The 27,877-nt window shown below is 37.9% G+C and overlaps 1 protein-coding gene across 8 annotated transcripts in view; it reads left to right on the plus strand.

Annotated features, from left to right (window-relative positions):
- SDCCAG8 (SHH signaling and ciliogenesis regulator SDCCAG8) overlaps window positions 1-27,877 on the plus strand; it is a 271,642-nt gene that overhangs the window by 68,144 nt on the left and 175,621 nt on the right. For all 8 annotated transcript variants that reach the window (XM_073216700.1, XM_073216702.1, XM_073216703.1 and 5 more), the window contains one exon: window positions 8,137-8,325. In XM_073216700.1, coding sequence (XP_073072801.1) covers window positions 8,137-8,325 — 189 coding nt within the window. The remainder of the gene's footprint in view (window positions 1-8,136; window positions 8,326-27,877) is intronic.

Below are 27,877 nucleotides of genomic sequence, written 5' to 3' on the forward strand. Positions count from 1 at the left end.
ATAAAAATCATGAACATGCTGACACAGATGCAGAGAAAAATGCAAGAGCAATGGGATGAGATGCAGAGAAAAATGCAAGAGCAATGGGATGAAGTCCAGAGGGAGATCACAGATATCAGGAAGGAGATCACAGAAGTGAAACAATCCCTGGAAGGATTTATAAGCAGAATGGATAAGATGCAAGAGGCCATTGAAGGAATAGAAGCCAGAGAGCAGGAACGTATAGAAGCTGACATAGAGAGAGATAAAAGGATCTCCAGGAATGAAACAACACTAAGAGAACTATGTGACCAAACCAAAAGGAATAAAATTCGTATTATAGGGGTACCAGAGGAAGAAGAAAGAGGAAAAGGGATAGAAAGTCTCTTTGAAGAAATAATTGCTGAAAAATTCCCCAAACTGGGGAAGGAAATAATCGAACAGACCATGGAATTACACAGAACCCCCAACAGAAAGGATCCAAGGAGGATAACACCAAGACACATAGTAATTAAAATGGCAAGGATCAAGGACAAGGGAAGAGTTTTAAAGGCAGCTAGAGAGAAAAAGGTCATCTATAAAGGAAAACCCATCAGGCTAACATCAGATTTCTCAACAGAAACCCTACAGGCCAGAAGAGAATGGCATGATATACTTAATGCAATGAAACAGAAGGGCCTTGAACCAAGGATACTGTATCCAGCACGACTATCATTTAAATATGATGGCGGGATTAAACAACTCCCGGACAAGCAAAAGCTGAGGGATTTTGCTTCCCACACCCACCTCTACAGGGCATCCTACAGGGACTGCTCTAGATGGGAGCACTCCTAAAAAGAGCACAGAACAAAACACACAACATATGAAGAATGGAGGAGGAGGAATAAGAAGGGAGAGAAGAAAAGAATCTCCAGACAGTGTATATAACAGCGCAGTAAGCGAGCTAAGTTAGGCAGTAAGATACTAAAGAAGCTAACCTTGAACTTTTGGTAACCATGAATCTAAAGCCTGCAATGGCAATAAGTACATATCTCTCAATAGTCACCCTAAATGTAAATGGACTTAATGAACCAATCAAAAGACACAGAGTAATAGAATGGATAAAAAAGCAAGACCTATCTATATGCTGCTTACAAGAAACTCACCTTAAACCCAAAGACAAGCATAGACTAAAAGCCAAGGGATGGAAAAACGTATTTCAGGTAAACAACAGTGAGAAGAAAGCAGGGGTTGCAGTATTAATATCAGACAAAATAGACTTCAAAACAAAGAAAGTAACAAGAGATAAAGAAGGCCACTACATAATGATAAAGGGCTCAGTCCAACAAGAGGATATAACCATTCTAAATATATATGCACCCAATACAGGAGCACCAGCATATGTGAAGCAAATACTAACAGAACTAAAGAGGGAAATAGACTGCAATGCATTCATTTTAGGAGACTTCAACACACCACTCACCCCAAAGGACAGATGCACCGGGCAGAAAATAAGTAAGGATACACAGGCACTGAACAACACACTAGAACAGATGGACCTAATAGACATCTATAGAAGTCTACATCCAAAAGCAACAGGATATACATTCTTCTCAAGTGCACATGGAACATTCTCCAGAATAGACCACATACTAGCTCACAAAAAGAGCCTCAGTAAATTCCAAAATATTGAAATTCTACCAACCAATTTTTCAGACCACAAAGGTATAAAACTAGAAATAAATTCTACAAAGAAAACAAAAAGGCTCACAAACACATGGAGGCTTAACAACATGCTACTAAATAATCAGTGGATCAATGAACAAATCAAAATAGAGATCAAGGAATATATAGAAACAAATGACAACAACAACACTAAGCCCCAACTTCTGTGGGACGCAGCTAAAGCAGTCTTAAGAGGAAAGTATATAGCAATCCAGGCACACTTGAAGAAGGAAGAACAATCCCAAATGAACAGTCTAACATCACAATTTTTGAAACTGGAAAAAGAAGAACAAAGGAGGCCTAAAGTCAGCAGAAGGAGGGACATAATAAAGATCAGAGAAGAAATAAACAAAATTGAGAAGAATAAAACAATAGCAAAAATCAACGAAACCAAGAGCTGGTTCTTTGAGAGAATAAACAAAATAGATAAGCCTCTAGCCAAACTTCTTAAGAGAAAAAGAGAATCAACACAAATCAACATAATCAGAAATGAGAATTGAAGAATCACGACAGACTCCACAGAAATACAAAGAATTATTAAAGACTACTATGAAAACCTATATGCCAACAAGCTGGAAAACCTAGAAGAAATGGACAACTTCCTAGAAAAATACAACCTCCCAAGACTGACCAAGGAAGAAACAGAAAAGTTAAACAAACCAATTACGAGCAAAGAAATTGAAATGGTAATCAAAAAAACTACCCAAGAACAAAACCCCGGGGCCAGACAGATTTACCTCGGAATTTTATCAGACACACAGAGAAGACATAATACCCATTCTCCTTAAAGTGTTCCAAAAAATAGAAGAAGAGGGAATACTCCCAAACTCATTCTCTGAAGCCAACATCACCCTAATACCAAAACCAGGCAAAGACCCCACCAAAAAAGAAAACTACAGACCAATATCCCTGATGAATGTAGATGCAAAAATACTCAATAAAATATTAGCAAACCGAATTCAACAGTATATCAAAAGGATCATACACCATGACCAAGTGGGATTCATCCCAGGGATGCAAGGATGGTACAACATTCAAAAATCCATCAACATCATCCACCACATCAATAAAAAGAAAGACAAAAACCACATGATCATCTCCATACATGCTGAAAAAGCATTTGACAAAATTCAACATCCATTCATGATAAAAACTCTCAGCAAAATGGGAATAGAGGGCAAGTACCTCAACATAATAAAGGCCATATATGATAAACCCACAGCCAGTATTATACTGAACAGTGAGAAGCTGAAAGCATTTCCTCTGAGATCGGGAACCAGACAGGGATGCCCACTCTCCCCACTGTTATTCAACATAGTACTGGAGGTCCTAGCCACGGCAATCAGACAAAACAAAGAAATACAAGGAATCCAGATTGGTAAAGAAGAAGTTAAACTGTCACTATTTGCAGATTATATGATATTGTACATAAAACACCCTAAAGACTCCACTACAAAACTACTAGAACTGATATCGGAATACAGCAAAGTTGCAGGATACAAAATTAACACACAGAAATCTGTAGCTTTCCTGTACACTAAAAATGAATCAATAGAAAGGGAAATCAGGAAAACAATTCCATTCACCATTGCATCAAAAAGAATAAAATACGTAGGAATAAACCTAACCAAAGAAGGGAAAGACTTATACTCTGAAAACTACAAGTCACTCTTCAGAGAAATTAAAGGGGACACTAATAAATGGAAACTCATCCCATGCTCATGGCTAGGAAAAATTAATATCGTCAAAATGGCCATCCTGCCCAAAGCAATATACAGCTTTGATGCAATCCCTCTCAAATTACCAGCAACATTCTTCAATGAATTGAAACAAGTAATTCAAAAATTCATATGGAAACACCAAAGACCCCGAATAGCCAAAGCAATCCTGAAAAAGAAGAATAAAGTAGGGGGGATCTCACTCCCCAACTTCAAGCTCTACTACAAAACCATAGTAATTAAGACAATTTGGTACTGGCACAAGAACAGAGCCACAGACCAGTGGAACAGATTAGAGACTTCAGACATTAACCCAAACAAATATGGTCAATTAATATTTGATAAAGGAGCCATGGACATACAATGGCAAAATGACAGTCTCTTCAACAGATGGTGTTGGCAAAACTGGACAGCTACATGTAGGAGAATGAAACTGGACCATTGTCTAACCCCATATACAAAGGTAAACTCAAAATGGATCAAAGACCTGAATGTAAGTCACGAAACCATTAAACTCTTGGAAAAAAACATAGGCAAAAACCTCTTAGACATAAACATGAGTGACCTCTTCTTGAACATATCTCCCCGGGCAAGGAAAACAACAGCAAAAATGAGCAAGTGGGACTACATTAAGCTGAAAAGCTTCTGTACAGCAAAAGACACCATCAATAGAACAAAAAGTAACCCTTCAGTATGGGAGAATATATTTGAAAATGACAGATCTGATAACGGCTTGACGTCCAGAATATATAAAGAGCTCACACGCCTCAACAAACAAAAAACAAATAACCCAAAAAATGGGCAGAGGAACTGAACAGACAGTTCACTAAAAAAGAAATACAGATGGCAAAGAGACAGATGAAAAGATGCTCCACATCGCTAATTATCAGAGAAATGCAAATTAAAACTACAATGAGGTATCACCTCTCACTAGTAAGGATAGCTGCCATCCAAAAGACAAACAACAACACATGTTGGCAAGGCTGTGGAGAAAGGGGAATCCTCCAACACTGCTGGTGGGAATGTGAATTAGTTCACCCATTGTGGAAAGCAGTTTGGAGGTTCATCAAAATGCTCAAAACAGACCTAGAATTTGACCCAGGAATTCCACTCCTAGGAATTTACCCTAAGAACGCAGCAATCAAGTTTGAGAAAGACAGATCCACCCCTATGTTTATCGCAGCACTATTTACAATAGCCAAGAATTGGAAGCAACTTAAATGTCCATCGGTAGATTAATGGATAAAGATGATGTGGTATATATACACAATGGAATACTACTCATCCATAAGAAGTGGAAAAATCCTACCATTTGCAGCAACATGGATGGAGTTGGAGAGTATTATGCTCAGTGAAATACGCGAAGCAGAGAAAGAGAAATACCAAATGATTTCACTCATTTGAGGAGTATAAGAACAAAGGAAAAACTGAAGGAACAAAACAGCAGCGGAATTACAGAACCCAAAAATGGACTAACAGGTACCAAAGGGAAAGGAACTGGGGAGGATGGGTGGGCATGGAGGGATAAGGGGGGGCGGAGAGAAGAAGGGAGTATTAAGATTAGAATGCATGGGGGGAGGGAGAAAGGGGCTGCACAACACAGAGAGGACAAGTAGGGATTCTACAACATTTAGCTAAGCTGATGGACAGTAACCATAATGTGCTTGTTAGGGGGGACCTGATATAGGGGAGAGCATAGTAAACATAGTACTCTTCATGTAAGTGTAGATTAAAGATTAAGAAAAAAAAGAGAAAGAAAGAAAGAAAAGGGGATTACTCCTTGATAGGATAAAACTATTGGTAAATCAAAGATCAATGCATGCTTTAAATATCCTTAATGTTGATCACTTAAAGGGTGTCAGATGATCAGCTATGGAGGTACTCTTTTCTGATAATATTCCTTTCTCTTAATAAAAAAAAAAAAATAGCAGTCCCTGTGTGCTGACCTCCAATGAGTTCTGCACAGTGGTATAAAGGGCATGTCAAAGTGTGGGCAAAGGGTCTGTTTGTTTCTATGCAGAAGATCAAGGCCTAGCTTGGATACCCAGAAAATGAACTAAGATACGATATGAGGAGGAGCTTCCGGCATCAGCACTGTCTGGAGGACTCGTGCCGGGGAATGATCATCAAAAAGCCTCCACAGGGATCCGGGCGATGCTGCGGTTGTGGCTGCGTCCACCCCACTGTTTCCTGGACTTGCCATTGGAATGAGGAGGGAGATGTCTAGGCTGGCATGTGCATACAGTGAGACAACGAATTTGACCGGATCTGTACTGTTGGAACTCAACCAGGAGTTGGGAGGGGTGCAAGGTGTAGCACTCCAAAATCTTACGACTATAGACTGTCTACAGTTAAAAGGACATATGGGACGTGAACATATCCCAGAAATGGGCTGCTTTAATTTGTCTAATTTTTCTCAGACTGTTCAAGTACAGTTGGACAATATCCATCATATCATAGACAAATTTTCACAAATGCCTAGGGTGCCTAAATGGTTTTCTTGGCTTCACTGGAGATGGATGTTAATTATAGATTTGCTCTGTTTATGTCACCATATTCCTATTATGTTAATATGTGTGTACAAATTAGTTAGTAGTTTAAAACCTATACATACTTAAGGTACTCTACAAGAAGGTATGTCAAAGAAATAATCAATCCTCCCATGTTTTCTTCCATATACTACCTCTATAGCTTTTCTTCTTCCTTCCTAATTACAACCCTTAAATAGAATTCGTGCCTCATATCGAAGTTACCGAGTATCATAATTCCTCCAGGTGGTAACGATACCTCGAGACAAGTGCTGGGCATAGAAGTCACAGGGCATAAATCTGCAAAGAAGTAAAAAGCTAACCTTTTCAAACAATATGGCTTCTCTCTCACTTACCAACTTTACATTTCCCTGTATGGCCCCGGAAGATGACTGGTTAGCCAGAGACGGGTAAGATTCCTCAAGGGAGGAACAACCTAAGACAGGCACAGTCGCAGGGGGGCCATCAGGTGAGAAATTGGCGATCAACAGAGGTGAGGCTCAGAACCTCATCCCCCCTGCTTTGAGAGAAATCTTCTGCATCCGTGGATGGTTTATTGCCCTTGTCTAGCTTGGATTAACACATAGTCTACAGGCACACACCTGATCATCTGCAATTTCTCTCCTACAACACTAAACTGTGTTTTCTACCTTTATCTTGCATCTACCTACCACTTCAGCATTTTATTAAAAATAATAATAATAATAATAATAAAGGGAGAAATGTGGGATCAACATATAAATCAAGTATAAAAATCAAATGAATATTCATATTTGACCTGATTGTTTAAAGTTCATAATGCGTGATCAAAACCGAAAGTTTCTGTGATGAATGCCCTTGTACTGTTCACCATGTAAGAATTTATTCACTATGTAAGAATTCGTTCACCATGTAAGAACTTGTTCGTTATGCTTCAGAAGATTGGAGACTGATGAGAGTTAGGCTTGAGATGGATTAATGATTGTACATTGAGCATTGACCCCCCTATACTGAATTTTATTGTTGTTAACAACCATTTGATCAATAAATATGAGGGATGCCCTCTCAAAAAAAAAAAAAAAGTAAAAAAAAAAAATTGCTTAACAGTATTTTCATTCTGTCACAAATGCGGCTTCTCGTTCACCGAAGAGCTAAGTATGTCCGCTGTCATACTATTGATGTTTTGGGCAGCATAATTCATTGTCGGGAGGTGTCCTACCTGTTTGCTTACAACATCCCCAGCCTCTTTGCACTAGATGTCAGTAGCATCCTCCGGCTGTGACAACCCAAAATATCTCCAGACATTGCCAAATGTCCCCTGGGGGTCAAAGTCACTCCTGGAGAGAGGGAAAGAGAGAGAGATAGAGATAGAGGGAGACAGAGAGAGAAATGGAACCAGGGAAGCAAAACCGAACACTTTGTCATCGTTCCATTTCTGCCTTAGTTCTGGTCTCTGTTAGTCTGTTATGTAAAATAGTCCCCAGGGTCCGCTGGGAACACTGTGCCTGTGTTTTAGCGTCAGCTGTACTTCCGGTGTGCCTTTCGTGGGATGGTAGAGGTTGGAAGTGAGGGGCCTGATCTTTCACGGACACAGAAAGATTCCTGGAAACTACTGAGGTCACTCATTTCTTCCTTTCTTTCCTCTTTTCTCAGTTGTTTCTGTAATCTTTGTTTTCTTGCCTGCTACCTCTCACTGAGTGGCACTGTGCCTAGATCATTCTTTGCTAAGGACTATGGTATGAATCAAGTCCAAATTCTTCATTCCCCTTTGAACATTGTAATTTGTCAAAGAATAATGAAAAAATAGTATTGCAGGGGAGTGAGTAGGGTTTGGAATGGCTAGTAGAGGGAGAAGTGGCAAATCAGCTGGTAGATTGGTGGTTAGATTGTATTCTTGAAAAAGAATTGGTAGTTTCTTTTAAATAATTATGTGAAAATCATAATAATGACAGTAGTTGCAAAATAAACTCTTGGTTCATGCTCAAAAAAAATGTCACATGAGAACTTGGGCTAATTATTTAATATAATTAAGTCATTTTATTCAAACTGTCAGGTAATCACATCTATGTTTCAGGATTGTGGCAAGAATTACTTAGATATTGTACCTAAAACACCTCATAAGGTAAACACCCGTAAACGATGGTAGTCATTATCACTATGATGAGACATTTGGAAGTAGTGTGCTTTTGCCTGGCCATTTGTTGAAACTGTTTTTCCCTTCTTTTTAGGAAAGAGTTAGCTGACTATCAGAAAAACTGTGAAGATCTTAAAGAGCAACTAAAACACAAAGAGTCTCTTCTTGCTGCTAATATTTCTAACCGTGTTGGTGGTCTGTGTTTGAAATGTGCTCAGCATGAAGCTGTGCTTTCCCAAACCCATATTGATGTCCACAAGCAGACTATTGAAAGGCTGACGAAGTAAGTATGTTTCTACTTGTAGAGCCTTTGGCACATGGAAAATGATGTCTTTAAAGAGGCATTGTGTTCTTTAGCTCCATGCTAGTCACATGTGACTAATGTTAAGTTTCAAATAAAATGTTTTAAAAGGTTTTTTTCATTGTAGCTTTCTTGAGGACATAATAGGTGGGTTTTGCCAACTGTGTGCATTCATGTCATTTTTGACAAGTATAATTTGATCTCTCTTGGTTTCTGTCTTATCTTGAAGTGAGAGAATTGAAGTAGATAATTTTTACAATTCTGTTCATTTTTATCACTGTAACTACAAATCCAGCACTATTCCTACTGAATTTGAGAGGAATTCTTTTGATTTTACTGTATCTTGGATTGCCCTGCTGTTTAGGTACACTATATTGTAATGTATTCATTGTGTACCTGTTGTACATTGGCAGAAGAACCCACCATATGCCAGTGTTGATGTTTGAGGATCACCTAAGGACAGGTTAGAAATGAACATTTATTTGGACAAAGTTTCATCTAGGCTGAAGACCACAGTACTGTGCACATCTTTTTTGTTCTCTTTTCACTGTTACAGATGAAGCCTTTTCATTGTTTCCAGAGAATTTTTATTTAATATACTTTTAATAAATTTATTTGTAATACCGGAAGTTCAGTAGAGAACTTCACTGCAAAAAAAAAAAAGAAAAAATGGGACAGTTTGCAAACTGGGAGGCGTAGGTTCGCTGTGAACCTCAAGTATGCTAGAGAACCAGAGAGGGGTCGTTTTCATAGAAAAAGTTACCACCCACATTCCCACTCAGGTCCTTTTCTTCTTTTTCTTTTTCTTTTTTTTTTTTTTTCACTAAGGTATCATTAATGTACAATCTTATGAAGGTCTCACATGAGCAACATTGTAGTTGCTACATTCACCCATATTATCCAGTCCCCCTCACACACCCACCAGCAGTTATTGTCCATTAGCATAGTAAGATCCTACAGTCACTAATTCTCTTCTGTGTACTATATCACCTTCACTGTGACCCCCCTATATTATGTGTGTTAATCATAATGCCCCTTAATCGCCTTCTCCCTCCTTCCCCATCAACCCTTCCTATCCCTTCCCTTTGGTAACTGCTAGTCACTTCTTAGAGTCTGTAAGTATGCTGCTGTTTTCTTCCTTCCGATTTGCTTTGTTGATACATTCCACAAATGAGTGAAATCATTTGGTACTTCTCTTTCTCCGCCTAACTTATTTCACTGAGCAGAATGCCCTCTAGCTTCATCCATGGTGTTGCAAATGGTACAATTTGTTTCCTCTCATGGCTGAATTATATTCCACTGTGTATATGTACCACATCTTCTTTATCCATTCATCTACTGATGGATAAATTTCTTGGCTATTGTAAATAGTGCTGCAATAAACATAGGGGTGCATATGTCTTTTTGAATCTGTGATCTTGTTTTCTTTGGGTAAATTCCTAGGAGTGGAATTCCTGGGTCAAATGGTATTTCTATTTTTAGTTTTTGAGGAACCTCCATGTTGCTTCCCACAATGGCTGAACTAATTTACATTCCCACCAGCAGTGAAGGAGGTTCTCCTTTCTCCACATCCTTGTCAGCATTTGTTGTTCCTAGTTTTTTCAATCTTGGCCATCTAACTGGTATGAAGTGGTATCTCATTGTGGCTTTAATTTGCATTTCCCTGATGGTTAGCCATGTGGAGCATCTTTTCATGTGCCTCTTGGCCATCTGAATTTCTTCTTTGGAGAAGTGTCTGTTCCTATCCTCCTCCCATTTTTTAATCAGGTTATTTGCATTTTGGGTGTTGAGGCATGTGAGTTCTTTATATATCTTGGATGTTAACCACTTATTGGATATGTCATTACAAATATATTGTCCCATACGATCGGGTGGCTATTTGTTCTAGTTTGTTGATGAATGCCGTCAGTATTTTGGTAGGGATTGCATTAGGCAGGATGGCCATTTTGACAATATTAATTCTTCCTACCCATGAGCATGGGATGTATTTCCGTTTATTGGTGTCTTCTTTAATTTCTCTCATGAGTGTCTTGTAGTTTTCAGGATATAGGTCTTTCACTTCCTTGGTTAGGTTTATTCCTAGGTATTGTATTCTTTTTGATGCAATTGTGAATGGAATTGTTTTCCTGATTTCTGTTTCTTCTAGTTCATCATTAGTATATAGGATTGCCACAGATTTCTGTGTATTGATTTTGTATCCTGCAGCTTTGTTGAACTTAGATATTCTAATAGTTTTGGGGTGGATTCTTTAGGATTTTTTATGTACAACATCATGTCGTCAGCAAATAGTGACAGTTTAACTTCTTCTTTACCAGTCTGGATGCCTTTTATTTATTTGTGTTGTCTGATTGCCGTGGCTAAGCACTGCAGTATTATGTTCAGTAAAAGTGGTGTGAGTGGGCATTCTTGTCTGTTCCTCATCTAAGAGGGAAAAGCTTTCAATTTTTCACTGTTAAGTATGATGTTGGCTGTGGATTTGTCGTATGTGGCCCTTATTATGTTGAGGTACATACCTCTATAACCATTTTGTTGAGAGTTTTTTATCATGAATGGATGTTGAATTTTGTCAAATGCTTTCTCAGCATGTATGGAGATAGTCATGTGATTTTTGTCCTTCTTTTGTTATGTGGTGGATGATGTTGATAGGTTTTTTAATATTGTACCATCCTTGCATCTCTGGAATAAATCCAACTTGATCATGATGGGTGATCTTTTTTTATATATTTTTGTATACAGTTTGCTAATATTTTGTTGAGTATTTTTACATCTGTGTTCATCAGGGTTATTGTTCTGTACTTTTCTTTTTTTGTGGTGTCTTTGCCTGGTTTTGGTATTATTAGAGTGATGCTGGCCTCATAGAATGAGTTTAGAAATATTGTCTCCTCTTCTACTTTTTGGAAAACCTTAAGGAGGATGGGTATTAGGTCTTCACTAAATGTTTGATAAAATTCATCAGTGAAGCCATCTGGTACAGGAGTTTTGTTCTTAGGGAGTTTTTGATTATCAATTCAATTTTGTTTCTGGTAATTGGTCTGGTCAGATTTTCTGTTTCTTCCTAGGTCAGTCTTGGAAAGGTATTTTTCTAGAAAGTTGTCCATTTGTTCTAGGTTATCCAATTTGTTACGATATAATTTTTCATAGTATTCTCTCATAATTCTTTGTGTTTCAGTGGTGTCCATAGTGATTTTTCCTTTCTCATTTCTGATTCTGTTTGTGTGTGTGTAGACTCTTTTTTTTGGTAAGACTGGCTAGGGGTTTATCTATTTTGTTTATTTTCTCAAAGAACAAGCTCCTGCTTTCATTGATTCTTTCTATTGTTTTATTCTTTTCAACTTTATTTATTTCTGCTCTGATCTTTATTATGTCCCTCTTTCTACTTACTTTGGGCCTCATTTGTTCTTTTTCTAGTTTCATTAATCGTTAGTTTTCAATGTTCATTTGGGTTTGTTCTTCTTTCTTGAGGTGAGCCTGTATTACAATATACTTTCCTCTTAGCATGGCCTTCACTGCATCCCACAGATTTTGCAGTGTTGAGTTATGGTTGTCATTTGTCTCCATATATTGCTTGATCTCTGTTTTTATTTGGTCTCTGATCCATTGAGGATTTAGGAGCATGTTGTTAAACCTCCATGTGTTTGTGGGCTGTTTTGTTTTCTTTGCTTAATTTATTTCTAGTTTCATACCTTTGTTGTCTGAAGAGCTGGTTGGTACAATTTCAATTCTTCTGAATTTACTGAGGCTCTTTCTGTGGCCTAGTATATGATGTATTCTTGCAAATATTCTATGTGCACTTGAGAAGAATGTGTATTCTACTGCTTTTCACTGGAGTGTTCTGTAGATGTCTGTTAGGTCCATGTGATGTGTTGTTCAGTGCCTCTGTCACCTTACTTATTTTCTGTCTGGTGGATCTGTCCTTTGGAGTGAGTGTTGTGTTGAAGTTTACTAAAATGAATGAATTGCATTCTGTTTCCACTTTAATTCTGTTAGTATTTGTTTTTCATATGTAGGTGCTCCTATGTTGTGTGCATAGATATTTATAATGGTTATATTGTCGTGTTGGACTGACCCCTTTATCATTATGTAGTGTCCTTCTTTGTCTCTTGTTACGTTCTTTGTTTTGAAGTCTGTTTTGTGTTATACAAGTACTGTAACTCCTGCTTTTTTTCTCCCTATTATTTGCATGAAATATCTTTTTGCATCCCTTCACTTTTCATCTGTTTATGTCTTTGGGTTTGAAGTGAGTCTCTTGCAGGCAACATATAGATGGGTCTTGTTTTTTTATCTATTCAGTGACTCTGTGTCTTTTGATTGGTACATTCAGACCATTCACATTTAAGGTGATTATCATTAGATAATGTACTTATTGCCATTGCAGGCTTTAAATTTGTGGTTACCAAAGGTTCAAGGCTAGCTTCTTTACTATCTAACAGTCTAACTTAACTCACTTAGAATCTTAGTTCAAACACAGTCTAAAGGTTCTTTTTTTTTCCCTCCCTTCTTGTTCTTCTTCCTCCACTCTATATATTAGATGTCATATTGTGTACTCTTTTGTTCCCCTTGACTTACTTTGTGGGTATTTCATTTAATTTTGCATTTGCTTAGTAATTAATTGGTCTACTTCCTTTACTATGGTTTTATTATCTCTGTTGACAGCTATTTAGCCTTAGAAGCACTTCCATCTATAACAGTCCCTCCAAAATACAGTGTAGAAATGGTTTGTGGGAGGTAAATTCCCTCAACTTTTGCTTATTTAGAAATTGTTTAATCCCTGCTTCAAATTTAAATGATAATCTTGCTCGATGGAATATTTATGGTTGGAGGCCCATCTGCTTCATTGCATTAAATACATCATGCCACTTCTTCTGGCCTGTAAGGTTTCTCTTGAGAAGTCTGATGATAGCCTGATGGGTTTTCCTTTGTATGTGATCTTTTTTCTTTCTCTGGCTGCTTTTGATAGTCTGTCCTTTTCCTCGATCTTTGTCATTTTAATTATTATATGTCTTGGTGTTGTCCTCCTTGGGTCCCTTGTGTTGGAAGATCTGTGAACCCCATGGCCTGAGAGACTTTTTCCTTCTCCACACCTGGGAAGTTTTAGCAATTATTTCCTCAAAGACACTTTCTATCCCTTTTTCTCTCCCTTCTTCTTCTGGTACGGCTATTATGCAATTATTGTCTGTTTGGATTGGTCACACAGTTCTCTTACTATTATTTCATTCCTAGAGATCCTTTTTTCTCTCTGTGCCTCAGTTTCTTTGTATTTGTGTTCTCTAATTTCTACTTCTTTTACCATCTCCTCTGCCTCATCTAATCTGCTTTTAAATCCCTCCATTGTATGTTTCATTTCAGATACTGTATTTTTCAAAGTTTCTGTCTCTTTCTTAACGTTTTCCCTGAGGTCTTGAATATTTTTCTGTTGGTCCATGTGCATGTTTATAATTTTTATTTTGAAATCTTTATCAGAAACATTGGTGATTTCAATTTCACTTAGACCTCTTTCTGTTTTTTGTTCAATTTTGGTTTGTACCAGTTTTTGTCATTTCATATTTCTACTGATTACTCTACAATAAAAATTTTGTGTAGGCAGTGCCCTCTATTGCCCAGAAGCTCTACTCTCTGGATCTGCCTACCACCTGGAGCAATGGTGGAGGTTGCAGTTGAGTGGCACTGGGTGTAGGAAAGACCTCTGCCTCCACTGCCAGGGCCAGTTGGTCAAGTGTTTAGGGAGGAGCCTCTGCACTATCTCCCCATAGCTGCTGTAGGCAGAGCCTCCCTCTACCTGGCCTGGCGCAGTGGCAGGGGCAGTAGGTTTGCGAACTGGTGCAGGCCGGATGGAAGGAGTAAAAGGCTGCATACACGGTGGGGAGCCTCAGCACATGTTGCCAGCCAGGCAGATGTAACACCTGAAGCTCCTGAAAGTTTCCAACCTGCTAGGCTAGTGTGCTAGGATGATTTTACCCCCCTCTCCTTTCTCCTGTGCAGCAAGTTCTGTGTAAGCCTTGCCCCTTTAACAGCCCTCTTGCTGTTGCCTGCCTTTCTTTTGTTCCTGAGCAGCTGGCTGTGAGTATCTGTTCACCATAAGCAGCTGCAATTCCAGTATCTATAAGTGTTCTGCCTGTCATTGCTTTCCAATCCCACTAAACTCTAGAGCACCATGTAATGTGGGTTCTTGCTCCTGAAGCAGATCTCCAGGGCTGGGTGTTCAAGAGTCCTAGGCTTCTACCCTGCTCCCCGCTTCCTTTCTCGTCCACCTGCTGGTGAGCTGGGTTAAGGGGAAGACGTGGGTCCTACCGGATCACGGCTTTGCTACTTTACCCTTTTCTGTGAGGTCTCCTCTTTTCCCCAGATGTAGGCAGTCTTTCACAGTTTTCTTTACAGTTGCTCTTTCAGGATTCATTGTATTTGCTGTTTTTTCATATTATATGTGGTTTTGGTGTAAGTTTCTGGCTCATTTCTTACACCACCACCTTTAAGCCTCCTCAGGTCCTTTTTTCAAATGAAAAGTGCAAGCTTTTTTAGTCCTGACTGACTGATGCAGGTTGTAGCTGATTGGTGGACTTCCAGCCATTGTCTATTTTGGCTGCAGCAGGAATCTAACAGGAACGGGTTCTGCTTTAGGGAACAGGGGGCAGTTTGTGGTTCTGAGAACACAGAATACCTGTGTGGCTTCCTGTCAGTACATGGCCATCTGACTTCATTTTACTTGGGCCTCAGACTGATGGACTCCATCTTGTTTTCTGGCATAGCTGGATTTGGGAGGAGGTGGGACTCACTTGGTTTGATCTTATTTTCACAGTACTATCCAGTAGTGATTTATGCAGTGTGTTCTCCATGCCCCTTACTTTTCTCTATGCTCAAGGTCACCTCTCTGTCTTTTTGGGTTCATTTAAAGGGCCAAAAATATCTTCCTTTTAGAAGTTTTCTCTTACCAGCCTCCCCACATTTTGTTCTCAAATGACTTAGTCTCCTTTGTTCTGTGATTTTATAATAAATCATATGTACTTGGATGCAACAGCTGTTATTTCTGTACCCTGGCTTGTATCAGAGTAGCTAGCCTATGGTAGTCCCTCAGTAAATGTTTGCTGTTTGCATGACGAGGCATTTGTCATTTACTGCTTAACAGTTAGAGATCAAGTTGGAATTGGTGTGGAAAATGGAAAGATTTGGTTATTAAAGTCAGACTGATTTTGTTCTATGTTTTGACCTTTGGACAAACTACTTCTCTGAATCTGGAGTCTCCTTTTGTTTGAGAAAATAATATCTACCTCTTGGGATTTTTACTGAGGCTGATAAGCCTGTGGTATAGCAACAGCCATGATTTATATTATGGTTCTACTGCTAACTTACTATATAACCTCACAAACATTACTTAACCTTCCATGCTTCAATTTTCCCATTTTTAAAATGGAGACACCTAATAAATAGTAAGTACCTAATAGGGCTATTTGAGTGGGTCATTGGAAAGAATACCTATATAGTATTTAAAACAATTATTGCCATGTAGTAAATTCTTGCTAAATATTAAAAATCACATAGTTGAAGAGCTATCAAAATGTCTAGTAGCCATGGTTTCCACACAATACTAACCTGTTGGTTAAAATTAAACTGAATTTCTTCACTATGGAGTAACTGGTAGTTTTTCTTTTTGCTATCATTAATGCACAATTACATGAACAACACTGTGGTTACTAGACTCCCCCTGTTATCAAGGCACCACCACATACCCCAGTACAGTCACTGTCTATCAGCATAGTAAGATGCTATAGAATCACTACTTGTCTTCTCTGTGTTATACTGCCTTCCCTGTGTCCCCCAAATGAAGTCAGATGGCCATGTACTGACAGGAAGCCACACAAGTATTCTGTGTTCTCAGAACCACAAACTGCCCCCTGTTCCCTAAAGCAGAACCTGTTCCTGTTAGATTCCTGATGCTGCAGCCAAAATGTCTGTTCAGATCCTCTGCCCAAGTACGATTATACATGCTAATTGTAATGACCCTTTTTCCCTCTTATTCCTCCCTTCCCACCCATCCTCCCCAGTCCCTTTCCCTTTGGTAACTGTTAGTCCATTCTTGGGTTCTGTGAGTCTGCTGCTGTTTTCTTCCTTCAGTTTTTGCTTTGTTCTTACACTCCACAGATGAGTGAAATCATTTGATACTTGTCTTTCTCCTCCTGGCTTATTTCACTGAGCATAATACCCTGTAGCTCCATCCATGGTGTGGCAAATGGTAGGATTTGTTTTCTTCTTATGGCTGAATAATATTCCATTGTGTATATGTACCACATCTTCTTTATCCATTCATCTACTGATGGACACTTAGGTTGCTTCCATTTCTTGGCTATTATAAATGTTGCGATAAACATAGGGGTGCATATGTCTTTTTGAAACTGGGCTCCTGCATTCTTAGGGTAAATTCATAGGAGTGGAATTCCTGGGTCAAATGGTATTTCTATTTTGAGTTTTTTGAGGAACCTCCATACTGCTTTCCACAATGGTTGAACTAATTTACATTAGTTCCCACCAGCAGTGTAGGAGGGTTCCCCTTTCTCCACATCCTCGCCAACATTTGTTGTTGTTTGTCTTTTGTATGTTGGCCATCCTAACTGATGTGAGGTGATATCTCATTGTGGTTTTAATTTGCATTTCTCTGATGTTTAGCAATGTGGAACATCTTTTCATGTGCCTGCTGACCATCTGAATTTCTTCTTTGGACATATGTCTGTTTAGCCCCTCTGCCCATTTTTTAATTGGCTTATTTGCTTTTTGTTTGTTGAGATGTGTGAGCTCTTTATATAATTTGGATGTCAATCCCTTATCGAACATGTCATTTATCAATATATTCTCCCATACTGTAAGATGTCTTTTTGTTCTACTGATGTTATCCTTAGCTGTACAGAAGCTTTTTAGTTTGATATAGTCCCAATTGTTCATTTTTGCTTTTGTTTCCCTTGCCCAGGGAGATACATGAAGAAGTTGCTTGTGATTATGTCCAAGAGATTTTTGCCTTTGCTTTCTAAGAGTTTTATGGTTTCATGACTTACATTCAGGTCTTTGATCCATTTTGAGTGTACTTTTGTATATGAGGTTAGACAATAATTCAGTTTCATTCCCTTACATGTAGCTGTCGAGTTTTGCCAACACCAGCTGTTGAAGAGGCTGTCATTTCTGTATTGTATATCCATGGCTCCTTTATCATATATTAATTGACCATATATGCTTGTGATTATATCTGGGCTCTCTAGTCTGTTCCATTGGTCTATGGGTCTGTTCTTGTGCCCATACCAAATTGTCTTGATTACTGTGACTTTGTAATAGAGCTTGAAGTCAGGGTGCATAATTCTCCCTGCTTTATTCTTCCTTCTCATGATTGCTTTGGCTATTTGGGGTCTTCTGTGGTTCCATATGAATTTTAGAACTATTTGCTCTAGTTCACTGAAGAATGCTGTTGGTATTTTAATAAGGATTGCATTGAATCTGTAGATTGCTTTAGGCAGGATGGCCATTTTGGAAATATTAATTCTTCCTATCCATGAGCATGGGATGTGTTTCCTTTTATTGGTTTAATCTTTAATTTCTCTCATGAGTATCTTATAGTTTTCAGGGTATAAGTCTTTCATTTCCTTGGTTAGGTTTATTCCTAGGTATTTTATTCTTTTGGATGCAATTGTAAATGGAATTGTTTTTCTGACTTCTCTTTCTGCTAGTTCATCGTCAGTGTATAGAAATGCACCAGATTTCTGTGTATTAATTTTGTATCCTGCAACTTTGCTGAATTCTGATACTAGATTTAGTAGTTTTGGAGTGGATTCTTTAGGGTTTTTTTATGTACAATATCATGTCATCTGCAAATAGGGATAGTTTGACTTCTTCCTTACCAATGTGGATGTCTTTTATTTCTTTGTGTTGTCTGATTGTCATGGCTAGGACCTCCAGAACTATGTTGAATAAAAGTGGGGAGAGTGGGCATCCTTGTCTTGTTCCCAATCTTAAAGGAAAAGCTTTCAGCTTCTGGCTGTTAGGTATAATGTTGGCTCTGGGTTTGTCTTATATGGCCTTTATTATGTTGAGTTACTTGTCCTCTATACCCATTTTGTTGAGAGTTTTTATCATGATTGGATGTTGAATTTTGTCGAATGCTTTTTCAGCATCTATGGAGATGATCGTGTGTTTTTTGTCCTTTTTGTTGATTTTGATGAATTTTCGAATGTTGTACCATCCTTGCATCCGTGGGATGAATCCCACTTGATCATTATGGATTATCTTTTTGATGTATTTTTGTAACTGGTAGTTTTTGTAATTTTTTCTGAGAAATTCTTTTATGTTAAATATTTATTTTGTGTTAAATATTATATTGTTGAATATATTATTAAATTATTAGTGTATTTAATGAGTTTATAAATTACTAAATATACATTAAGTATATTTTAAGATCCAGCTAATGTGTAGCCAACATTTATTATATTCTAAGGACTCTGCTAGGCAATATATAAACATAATCTTTTTAAATCTTAGTAAAGCATTTGTGAGGTAAATGTTATTATCCCCATTTTACAGCTAAGATAACTGAGTCTCAGAAAAGTTAAAAATTTGCCTGTTTTTATTTGAAGAAAAGAGTAGAACTGTACCTTGCAAAAATGAATTCAAGATGGTTTAAAGACCCAGAGACAATTCAGACTGTAAAATTAGTAGAAAATACAGAAAAATATCTTTATGGCCTTTAGCTAATGTCCTAAGCATGACATGAAAAGTGAAAGTCATAAAGAAAAAAAGCGATTCCTTTCACTTCATTAAAAAATACTTCCTTGCTTACAGTATTACAAATGAAATAAAAAGACTGGGAAAAATATTTACATCTTACATAAAAAACTGCTATCATGTAGAAGGAATTTCCTTTGAAACAAACGAGATGGACAAACTGCCCAGTTGCAAAGTATATAAAGAATAAAAATTGGTGAGTAATGAAAGAGGAAGATTTCAATATAAGAGAAGATATTCTTTTGTTATTATTCAGAGAAATCCAATACAATCCATCAAATTGGTGAAAATTTAAGGTTGATAATCATAAGAATTGGTAAAGCTACGAGTAACTGAATATTTTCATACCCAGCTGGTAGAAGTATAAATTGGTGTCACTTTGGAGCATAATTTAGCATTTTCCATTAATATTTAAATTGTGTATTACACATTTCAAAATCTGCCATAGAGAATGTATATATGTGCATAATGGGTCATTTATAAGGAATACTTTTGGCAGCATTACTTGTAACAGAATAGTGATATTGTGATATAATAAGAAATAAGTGTTTTAGTCAAATCTCTATTTCCCAGGACAGAGCTGCTAAGAGCCCTGTAATTTCCTAAGTGATAAGAGCAAAAGGAGCATCTTTTATTATAATATTTTGTTTTTGTCCTCTGCTCCTGCAATAGCTTTGGAGCATAAAGATTAGAGGAACATCTTTTGTTATTCTTAACAACTCCCTTTCAGCCACACCTGAGTTTTGGAAGTCCTTTAAGGATGGGGGCCTGGTCCCCAGGGCAACCATCCCTGTGATTAGAGGATTGGAACTTTCAGAGCCTACTTGGCGACCTCTGAGGAGGGAAAAGGGGCTAGAGATCGAGTTCAGTTACCAATGGCCAATGATTTCATTAATCATGTCTGTGGAACCTCCATAAAAACCCTAAACAATGGTATTTGGAGAGGTTCTGGGTTGGTGAACACCTCAAGGTGCTGGGAGAGTGGCATGCTTATTGAGGGTGTGGCAACTCTACACCCCTTCCCACATACCTGGACCTGTACATCTCTTTCCTTTAGCTCTTCTTGAGTTGTATCCTTTATAGCAAACAGGGAATAGCAAGTAAAGCACTCTCCTAAGTTCTATGAGCTGTTCTAGCAAATTATCAAACCCAAGGGAGGGGTCACTGGAACCCCCAGTTTATGGCCAGTTCATCAGAAGTATAGGTGACCATCTGGAACTTGCAATTAGCACTTAAGTTGGAGGAAAGTCTTGTGGGACTGAACCTTAACTGTGGGGTCTGTGCTGACTCCAGGCAATTAGTGTCAGAATTGAGTTAGTATTCACTGAGAATTGCTTAGTGTAGAAAATCAGACACATTTATTGTCCCAAGTATTGTGAGTATGTAAACTGAGCATAGAAGAAAACAAGACATTTTTCTTTTAAGTGTGAACAATCTAAATATCCTCCAAGAAGAATAACTATAGTTTAGATAACCTGTGACATTTTATGTACTGTAAAAAAAAAAAATGAAGTAGATCTATATGTAGTAGTGTGGGACTAAGTTCCAAAATATATTGTTGAAGGAAAAAAAACAAGATAAAAAAGACTGACACCTGGTATGATGTCACTTGTATTTGTATTTTTAAAAAGTCCATATACATCCATACTATATATTTTCTCTAGGTTCATACTTAACATAGAAAAAGATTTGAAAGAATAAACACCAAGTATTTAACAGTGATTACCACTGGACAGGTGGAAGAAGGCATTGAAATTAAAAGTATTTGTCAAATAGGACTTTTAATCATATTGGTAATTAATATCCATGGAAAATGTAATGAAAATTTAATGTAAAAGGGGGAAAAATCTTATTCAAAATCACACAGATAGGGGCAGAGTTTCAGTAGTCTAGCTGTCTCACCTGAGGGTTTCAGCCCTGGGCAAGTTCACTCTGGATTCTGTGAGACCAAATAACAACAACAGAATGTTGGGGGTGGAAAGGGGCTCATACCAAGCTTTATTCTCATGGTGGTAGGTCGTCACTAGAATCCTGTCTGCCTCCTGCTCAGCCTCTGCCCTAGGCCTCTGCCCTCTCCTCCAGCCCCTATTCACCTCTCTCCTGCTCTCTTGTACTCTTCTCTAGGCTCTGCTCTTAGCACCGAGGAATGTCTTGTCTTTTTATAGCAATTCTGGCAGTAATGGCTTATTGCCAATGTGTATACAAGCGTCCACCTGCACAGTGGGCTAAGTATTACCTCCTCGGACATATAAATGGGTATTGGATGAGGATCCTGTCCATGGAACTTCCATTTTCCCTACATTAGCAAACCAATCACAAATAAGAAAAACAGGGTTTTTCCCCCTTAGTATGTTGCATTTCATATTATCCTTGTAGGTCATCAGAAAATATTTTAAAAGGAAGCTACAATGTTTACATTGACTCCAAGTCTGGTAGTCATTTAGAAATTGGATTCTTTTTCAGTTATGTATTCTTTTGTCTTTATTCTTAATTTCAGCTCTTTGCCTTTTAAAATAAATGTCAACCTTCTCAATTAAATTGTATGCTTTGTCAGCCTATCGTTGGCTCCTGTTCTACTTTAATAACAGTATACAGTGGAAGGTTTCTGCTTTTGTCAATGAAAATCTTTGTCTATCTGATTTCTTTGGCCTAAAGCTTCTCTCAATTTGTTAATGCAGAATGCTGAATATTAAGTGCTATGCTGACTTTGAACAGTGGCCAATGCTTTCTAGGTTTTAATTTTTAGTTTTAAGCATAATTATTGACAGTCATGCAGTGAGCTGTATTATAGACTTTAATATGGAATTGTTAAAAATTATATCCCAGGTATGGTAAATCAAAAGAGTTTCCTGGCCTCTGTTTGCAAGGTGGTACTGTGACAGCAGCTTTAAGCTCCTCTGTTGATTTTGTAGCATGTAATGTATTGAAAGTACGACAGAAAGGACTTGGACACTTGAACGGAAGAGGGTCAGGCATGGCCCAGAGACCAGACCATCATCCATGTGTCTGGGTTTCGTCAGGACGTTAGGGACTATTTGAAGAGTATACTTAACAACTAGTGATGACACTTGTGTAAAAGTAGATTGAAAGTCCTCATAGTGTTTCTGAACTTCTGCCTTTTCCTTAGGCCTTATTATGCCATAAGGTAGATAAGAGCAACAGTAACCTTTCTTTCCTGCTGATCAAAATACTTCAAATGGGAGTCCAGATGGAACTGCTTTATATTAAATTCATTTCTGGTGACCAAGTGCCTTGGAGAAGTTTCAGTGTACTTTCAGAAAGCAGAGATGATCACCACTGTGCTGTCCTGGGATGTTAGTGCAGCCTTTGACTTTGGTATGGGTCATTGGCAATGTCGTTGGCTCTGAAAGACTATGGCAGGAACTTCCCAGAAATGAGGAACAAGGAAACATTGCAGTCAGCCTTTTGGACTTTTTAAAAACAGTGATATAATACATATTAGTGATGCTTAATAACGCTCAAAATTGGTAATAACTGGAATAACTTCAGAATTAATGGTATTTCTTGGGCACTCCATATTTCAAGATGAAGCTCTGATATATGTATCAGACCAACTCTCTCTTTTCCTTATCTTAAACATTTGGCCAAGATTATTCAAGGACTTTCTCAGTTCTTTTTGCTCTGACTATTGCACTAAGTTCCTTAAATATCACATGCTCAGTGGTTAGTTCAACCCAGAGCCAACACCCGTGTCCTTATCTCATCTGCTTGAGCTGCCCTTTCATCTGGGTCCCAGGAGGCTGCAGCATTGATGCTGTTACCTGCTTTGTTCAAAAGATTCCTTGATCTTTCATCAGAGCAATCACAGGGTGTTAAGCACTCACAGATCTTTTGCCCTGGAAGAGGGCATTTTGGAGCACTGTCCTCTCACTCTCACATTGATATATCAAGTGTATTTCTATGACTTTCACTGTGAGAGGCTGACTCAGGCCTGGCCCTGCAGACTGGGAGCTCTGCAGCAGGACTGCAACTGACAGGGCCGTCATGAGGCCTAGCATAGAAGCTGACTCCAGAGGGGACAGCCAGGTGACCATAGCAGCGGGACAGGAAGCAAGGCCGTATGTTGGCGACAGTGCCACCATGCCCATGCCCTGAGCTGCTCTTTTGAGTGCTTGCTGTTTGGTACAGGGACTGGCTGAGTTGAAACAAAACAAAGCAAAAAAATGTAGTGACTGAGTGGATAATCCTAAACTGCCGAAACGACTACCTACACCTGTAAGTGTACAGACAATTTAGGCATCTCTCCTGAGCTTCCCTGATGGTTGGAGCATGTAGTACATTTCTCTTAGAGAAAACTGGAGTGTGTCAGTCCAGTGGCTACCCAGGTTTTTAGTATAATCATTTTAAGGTCTCACCATTGAATGATGAGCTTAATAAGACATTGGTATTTGGGGATTTCAGTGATTTTCTGTGGTTTAATAGTCTGAAGATGGTGAGTTAATATTCTGCAAAAAATTTTGAACTAGAGTTTACAATTCTAAATGATATGGTGACTTTTTAAATTGAGGTTGCAAAATATTAGAACTGAGAGTTCTACTGCACCTCTTTTAATGACTCCCTATAGCAGAGTCATTCTTCATTCATTTGTTTTTTTTTGCCATTTATTTCACTGAATACTGTGAGGCAGACTACTCTTAGCAACAGGATATACTGAAAAGATGTTACATGTACTAAACCTAAGTCTCCTTTAAGAGGCAAATTTGGTAGACTTTGATGCTTTTGTGATCTGTCTGTTAACATAAACACTGAGCTTTTTTGTTAAGTATTGGGAACTTTCACTTTGGTGATGGGGAACAGGTAAGAATATCATTGAATATTAACTTTTGTTTTTTAGTAGGTCTTGGAACTCTAAATGATGCCCATTTTGACTTGCTGTCCTTAAAAAGTGAATTTTTATTTTCTTCTACAATTATAGTTTCCAGTTGGAGTGCCTATTCTTGATAAAGCTCATCCCCTTTTATTTAAGAACTGTTTTGAAATGCAAATAATTAATTCATTTTTTACTGAACTAGAATAATTTAATCTTGCTTTAATTCTACTTTTTTCCTATAACCATTATGTTTGATTATATTTAATCAAAATAATTAACTCTTTTTTTCATTAATTTTAGAACAAAAAATAAAAGTAAGTGATTTTTCTCAATTTAAAACAAATCAGGAAATTCTAAAAGGAAGACCACTATGCTCCCATGAATTTTGTATTTGCAGCAATTTATTCTTTTTTTAAACAAAAAGAGCTTTTATGAAAATGCTAATAATTGTAACTTTGTTCAGTATTACATATTTCTTTAAAAGTACCTTTTAAAGTACTGCTTTCCAAGTACCATGAATAGTTTAAATTATCTTAAGAGATTTTTTTCAATGGAGTCATTGGTTAATCCTGAAAACAATTCAAACCCAGAGATAAAATCTTTTAAATTATGGCTCCCCAAAGGTTGCTAAATTAAAAAAAAAAATCACAGTTGGATCTTTACTGGTAGTTTAGAACTTGGCAATGAAAAGGAAATGGCAAGCAGTTACTTCAGCTGAACTTGAAAAAACAGTTTAAAACTTGAGTTTCTTTAACAAAGTGTGGAACAACATACATAACAGTCCAACTTTTTTTTTTTTTGCTTTGCAGTGTGTAGTTTTCCACCTCACTTCCACTTTTGAGCACTGGTCTTTTTTTTTTTAATTTTTAATTTTGGTATCATTAATCTACAATTACATGAAGAACATCATGTTTACTGGGCTTCCCCTTTCACCAAGTCCCCCCCACATACCCCTTCACAGTCACTGTCCATAAACATAGTAAGATGCTGTAAAATCACTACTTGTCTTCTCTGTGTTGTAGAGCCTGCCCCGTACCCCCACCACATTATACATGCTAATTGTAATGCCCCCTTTCTTCTTCCCCACCCTTATCCCTCCCGTCCCATCCATCCTCCCTAGTCCCTTTCCCTTTGGTAACTGTTAGTCCATTCGTGGGTTCTGTGATTCTCCTGCTGTTTTGTTCCTTCAGTTTTTCTTTGCTCTTATACTCCACATATGAATGAAATCATTTGGTATTTGTCTTTCTCTGCCTGGCTTATTTCACTGAGCATAATACCCTCTAGCTCCATCCATGTTGTTGCAAATGGTAGGATTTGTTTTCATCTTATGGCTGAATAATATTCCACTGTGTATATGTACCACATCTTCATTATTAATTCATCTACTGATGGACACTTAGGTTACTTCCATTTCTTGGCAATTGTATATAGTGCTGCAATAAACATAGGGGTGCGTCTGTCTTTTTCAAACTGGTCTGCTGCATTCTTAGGGTAAATTCCTAGAAGTGGAATTCCTGGGTCAAATGGTATTTCTATTTAAAGCATTTTGAGGAAACTCCCTACTGCTTTCCACAATGGTTGAACTAATTTACATTCCCACCAACAGTGTAGGAGGGTTCCCCCTTCTCCACAACCTCACCAACATTTGTTGTTGTCTTTTGGATGGTAGTGATCCTTACTGGTGTGAGATGATATCTCGTTGTGGTTTTAATTTGCATTTCTCTGATAACTAGCGATGTGGAGCATCTTTTCATGTGTCTGTTGGCCATCTGAATTTCTTCTTTAGAGAACTGTCTGTTCAGCTCCTCTGCCCATTTTTTGATTGGGTTGTTTGTTTTTTGTTTGTTGAGGTGTGTGAGCTCTTTATATATTTTGGATGTCAATCCTTTATCGGATCTGTCATTAATGAATATATTCTCCCATACTGTAGGATACCTTTTTCTTCTATTGATGGTGTCCTTTGCTGTACAGAAGCTTTTTAGCTTGATATAGTCCCCCCTGTTCATTTTTGCTTTTGTTTCCCTTGCCTGGGGAGATACGTTCATGAAGAAGTCACTCATGTTTATGTCCAAGAGATTTTTGCCTATGTTTTTTTCTAAGAGTTTTATGGTTTCATGACATACATTCAGGTCTTTGATAAATTTCAAATTTACTTTTGTGTATAGGGTTAGCCAGTGATCCAGTTTCGCTCTCTTACATGTAGCTGTCCAGTTTTGCCAGCACTATCTGTTGAAGAGATGGTCATTTTCCCATTGTATGTCCATGGCTCCTTTATCGTATATTAACTGGCCATATATGTTTGGGTTAATGTCTGGAGTCTCTGTTCTGTTCCACTGGTCTGTGGGTCTGTTCTTGTTCTAGTACCAAATTGTCTTGATTACTGTGGCTTTGTAGTAGAGCTTGAAGTTGGGGAGCGAGATCCCCCCCCCCAGTTTATTCTTCCCTCTCTGGATTGCTTTGGCTATTCGGGGTCTTGGTGGTTCCATATGAATTTTTGAACTATTTGTTCCAGTTCATTGAAGAATGCTGTTGGTAATTTGATAGGGATTGCATCAAATCTGAATATTGCTTTGGGCAAAATGGCCATTTTGACAATATTAATTCTTCCTAGCCAGGAACATGGGATGAGTTTCCATTTGTTAGTGTCCTCTTTAATTTCTCTTAAGAGTGTCTTGTAGTTTTCAGGGTATAGGCCTTTCACTTCCTTGGTTAGGTTTATTCCTAGGTATTTTATTCTTTTTGATGCTATTGTGAATGGAATTGTCTTCCTGATTTCTCTTTCTATTAGATCATTGTTAGTGTATAGGAAAGCCACAGATATCTGTGTGTTAATTTTGTATCCTGCAACATTGCTGAATTCCAATATTAGTTCTAGTAGTTTTGGAGTGGAGTCTTTAGGGTTTTTTATGTGCAATATCATGTCATCTGCAAATAGTGACAGTTTGACTTCTTCTTTACCAATTTGGATTCTTTGTATTTCTTTGTTTTCTCTAATTGCCATGGCTAGGACCTCGAGCACTACGTTGAATAACAGTGGAGAGAGTGGGTATCCCTGTCTTGTTCCTGATCGGAAAAGCTTTCAGCCTTTTGCTGTTCAGTATGATGTTGGCTGTGGGTTTATCATATATGGCCTTTATTATGTTGAGGTACTTGCCCTCTATGCCCATTTTGTTGAGAGTTTTTATCATGAATGAATGTTGAATTTTGTCAAATGCTTTTTCAGCATCTATGGAAATTATCATGTGGTTTTTGTCCTTGTTTTTGTTGATGTGGTGGATGATGTTGATGGATTTTCAGATGTTGTACCATCCTTGCATCCCTGGGATGAATCCCACTTGGTCATGATATATGATCCTTTTGATGTATTTTTGAATTTGGCTTGCTAATATTTTGTTGAGTATTTTTGCATCTACATTTATCAGGGATATTGGTCTGTCATTTTATTTTTTGTTGGGGTCTTTGTGTGAATTTGGTATTAGGGTGATGTTGGCTTCATAGAATGAGTTTGGGAGTATTCCCTCCTCTTCTATTTTTTGGAAAACTTTAAGGAGAATGGGCATTATGTCTTCTCTGCATGTCTGATAAAATTCCGAGGTAAATCCATCTGGCCCCGGGGGTTTTGTTCTTGGGTAGTTTTTTGATTACCACTTCAATTTCGTTGCTGGTAATTGGTCTGTTTAGATTTTCTGTTTCTTCCTTGGTCAGTCTTGGAAGGTTGTATTTTTCTTGGAAGTTGTCCATTTCTCCTAAGTTTTCCAGCTTATTAGCATATAGGTTTTCATAGTATTCTCTAATAATTCTTTGTATTTCTGTGGGGTCTGTCATGATTTTTCCTTTCTTGTTTCTGATTCTGTTGATGTGTGTTGATTCTCTTTTTCTCTCAATAAGTCTGGCTAGAGGCTTATCTATTTTCTTTATTTTCTCGAAGAACCAGCTCTTGGTTCCATTGAT

Source organism: Manis javanica, chromosome 11 (assembly GCF_040802235.1).
Source record: "Manis javanica isolate MJ-LG chromosome 11, MJ_LKY, whole genome shotgun sequence".
Classification (NCBI taxonomy): domain Eukaryota; kingdom Metazoa; phylum Chordata; class Mammalia; order Pholidota; family Manidae; genus Manis; species Manis javanica.